The sequence below is a fragment of the Boleophthalmus pectinirostris genome, unplaced genomic scaffold, assembly GCF_026225935.1.
Source record: "Boleophthalmus pectinirostris isolate CB_2022bp ecotype Guang Dong unplaced genomic scaffold, ASM2622593v1 HiC_scaffold_11, whole genome shotgun sequence".
In the NCBI taxonomy this organism is placed as follows: Eukaryota; Metazoa; Chordata; class Actinopteri; order Gobiiformes; family Gobiidae; genus Boleophthalmus; species Boleophthalmus pectinirostris.
Window position 1 is genome coordinate 24,179,465 of NW_026570994.1, and position 3,031 is coordinate 24,182,495.

At 40.2% G+C, this 3,031-nt stretch overlaps 1 protein-coding gene across 1 annotated transcript in view; it reads left to right on the forward strand.

Moving 5' to 3' along the window:
* The window catches only part of LOC110164033 (CLIP-associating protein 1-A-like), a 57,901-nt gene extending 57,773 nt beyond the window's left edge, over positions 1–128 (forward strand). The window contains exon 40 of the mRNA XM_055163983.1: positions 1–128. This exon is cut by the window's left edge and continues 40 nt beyond it. Coding sequence (XP_055019958.1) covers positions 1–113 — 113 coding nt within the window. The 3' untranslated portion in view covers positions 114–128.
* The last annotated feature ends 2,903 nt before the right edge of the window (positions 129–3,031 follow it).

Sequence of the window (3,031 nt, forward strand, 5' to 3'; positions counted from 1 at the left end):
TTTTCTGTCTTGTTTCCATCTACGCTGTGATTGGAGAAGATCTCAAACCCTTTCTGTCCCAACTCACCGGGAGCAAGGTAACAAATACTCTGTACTACTACTACTACTACTAGAGTACTACTACTAGTAGTACTACTGTAGTACTACTGTACTACTCGAGTACTACAGGACCTGTACCCCTGTAGAATATAAAACTACACACAAACTGTTTCTGTCCCAACTCACCGGGAGCAAGACAACAAATATATATATACTACTACTACTGTAGTACTACTGTCCTCTATACTCTTATACACACACACACACACACACACACACACACACACACTGTACACACACACACACACACACACACACTATACACACACACACTGTACACACACACACACTGTACACACACACACACACACTGTACACACACACACACTGTACACACACACACACACACACACACACTGTACACACACACACACACACACACTGTACACACACACACTGTACACACACACACTGTACACACACACACTGTACACACACACACTGTACACACACACACTGTACACACACACACACACTGTACACACACACACTGTACACACACACACACACACACACACATGTACACTGTACATAGTGTACACACACACTGTACACACACTGTGTACACACACTGTACACACTGTACACACACACTGTTGTGTGTACACACACTGTACACACACTGTACACTGTACACACTTAACACACACTCTGTACAACACTGTAACAACGTAGAACGAGCTCAGACAACGAGTAACAGCAGCTCCTCCTCCGACATCTCCTCCTACTGAACTACTAATACTACAAATACTACAAATACTACAAATAACACTACTATTACTACTTCTACAAACACTACTACTACTATTACTTCTACTATTACTACTGCAAGTACCACTACGAGTACTACTTAAAGTACTACTACTAAACGTACTCCTCGTCCTCTTACACTACTTAGGTCTAATGTATTTTATTTTGAAAAGCCACTGTATTTATTTGAAGCACAACATTTAGAGGCGTTTTATTTTGAAGGTCATGGTGTGTTTCCTGGATCTGAAGGTTTCACTTGAGATTGACGCTTTTATTTTGTTAAAGGGAGAAACACGTCACACTTCAGTTTTTACTTGAATGTCAAAGTTACAACATTTTTATTTTACTCTGAAATCCTTTTATTTATTGAAGCTCGTGTTTCCTCAGAAGGATCCAGAACAGGAAGTGTTTAAAGACGAGTTTGACTGAAACACGAACAGGAACACGAGGATTTAAATGAAGTGAAGTAAAATCCCCTCGTTTAGTTTTAGTTTAGATTTAGTGAAGGAAAACTGCCGACGTGAACGACTTCGGGAGAAAACTTTCCCCGTCAACCGCCTTTTATTTTATTTTATTTTATTGTTACACAAAAGCACTTTTAATCTCGTCCAAAACATTTCGATCTGGACCTAAAATCTGGATAATCTTATTCTTATTTTATATATTTAAATTATATTATGTTATATAAATTATGTTGAAATTTAAGTCCCTGCTTTAGTCCTGATTTAGACTCAGTTTAGTCCTGGTTTAGACCCAGTTTAGTCCTGGTTTAGTCCTGGTTTAGTCCCTGTCCATTTCTCTCTGTGACATGTAGAGTATTTTTTTCTTGTAGTGTTTTATTTCCGGTTTAAATCACTGCCTGGACTTTGCACAAACGAGTGGAGATTTTCAACGACGTTTAGTCACAAAACTGAACTCGGATTTGTTTAAATTGTGAGTTTTTTTGCCAAAATGAACAAAGATCAGCTCAAATATTCAAATGTGAATGTTTTTCATCGGCCAAACAGCCGAGACAGAAATGTGAAAAAAAAACGTGAAAGCACCAAACACAACGCAATAAAAATACAACAAAAACACAATAAAAATACAACGAAGAAACACACAGGAAACGTGACTTAGACCTGGTTTAGTCCTGGTTTAGTCCTGGTTTAGTCCTGGTTTAGTCCTGGTTTAGTCCTGGTTTAGTCCTGGTTTAGTCCTGGTTTAGTCCTGGTTTAGTCCTGGTTTAGGCCTGGTTTAGTCCTGGTCTAGTCCTGGTTTAGTCCTGGTTTAGTCCTGGTTTAGACCTGGTTTAGACCTGGTTTAGACCTGGTTTAGTCCTGGTTTAGACCTGGTTTAGACCTGGTTTAAACCTGGTTTAGTCCTGGTTTCTGTCTCGTTTTCTGTCTTTCTTCTCGTATTTTAAACTTTAAACTGTTGAATGTGAAACTGCTGAAAACTTCATAAATGTGAAAATCTGAAAATTTGAAATTCTGACAATCCAAATTCAACCCGAATGTGAAAATGTGAAAATGTTTGTGCCACAATTTTTACACGAAGAAAAGACGGACGTTTGGATGTAAATAAAGCAATAAACTGGATCATTTACATTTACTGACTGTTACTGTGTGTGTGTGTGTGTGTGTGTGTGTGTGTATATTGTGTGTGTGTCTGTCTGTGTGTGTGTGTGTGTGTGTGTGTGTGTGTGTGTCTGTGTGTGTGTCTGTGTGTGTGTGTGTGTGTGTGTGTGTGTGTGTGTGTGTGTGTGTGTGTGTGTGTGTGTCTCTGTGTGTGTGTGTGTGTGTGTATATTGTGTGTGTGTGTGTCTGTGTGTGTGTGTGTGTCTGTGTGTGTGTGTGTCTGTGTGTGTCTTTGTGTCTGTGTGTGTGTCTGTGTGTGTCTGTGTGTGTGTGTGTGTTGTTGTGTGTCTCTGTGTGTATGTGTGTGTGTGTGTATATTGTGTGTGTGTGTCTGTGTTTGTGTGTGTGTGTGTGTGTGTGTGTGTGTGTGTGTGTGTGTGTGTGTCTGTGTGTCTGTGTGTGTGTCTGTGTGTGTGTGTGTGTGTGTGTGTGTGTGTGTGTGTGTGTGTGTGTGTGTGTGTGTGTGTGTGTGTGTGTGTGTGTGTGTGTCTGTGTGTGTTGTGTGTGTGTGTGTGTGTGTGTGTGTGTGTTGTGTGTGTCTGTGTGTGTGTGTGTGCTGTGTG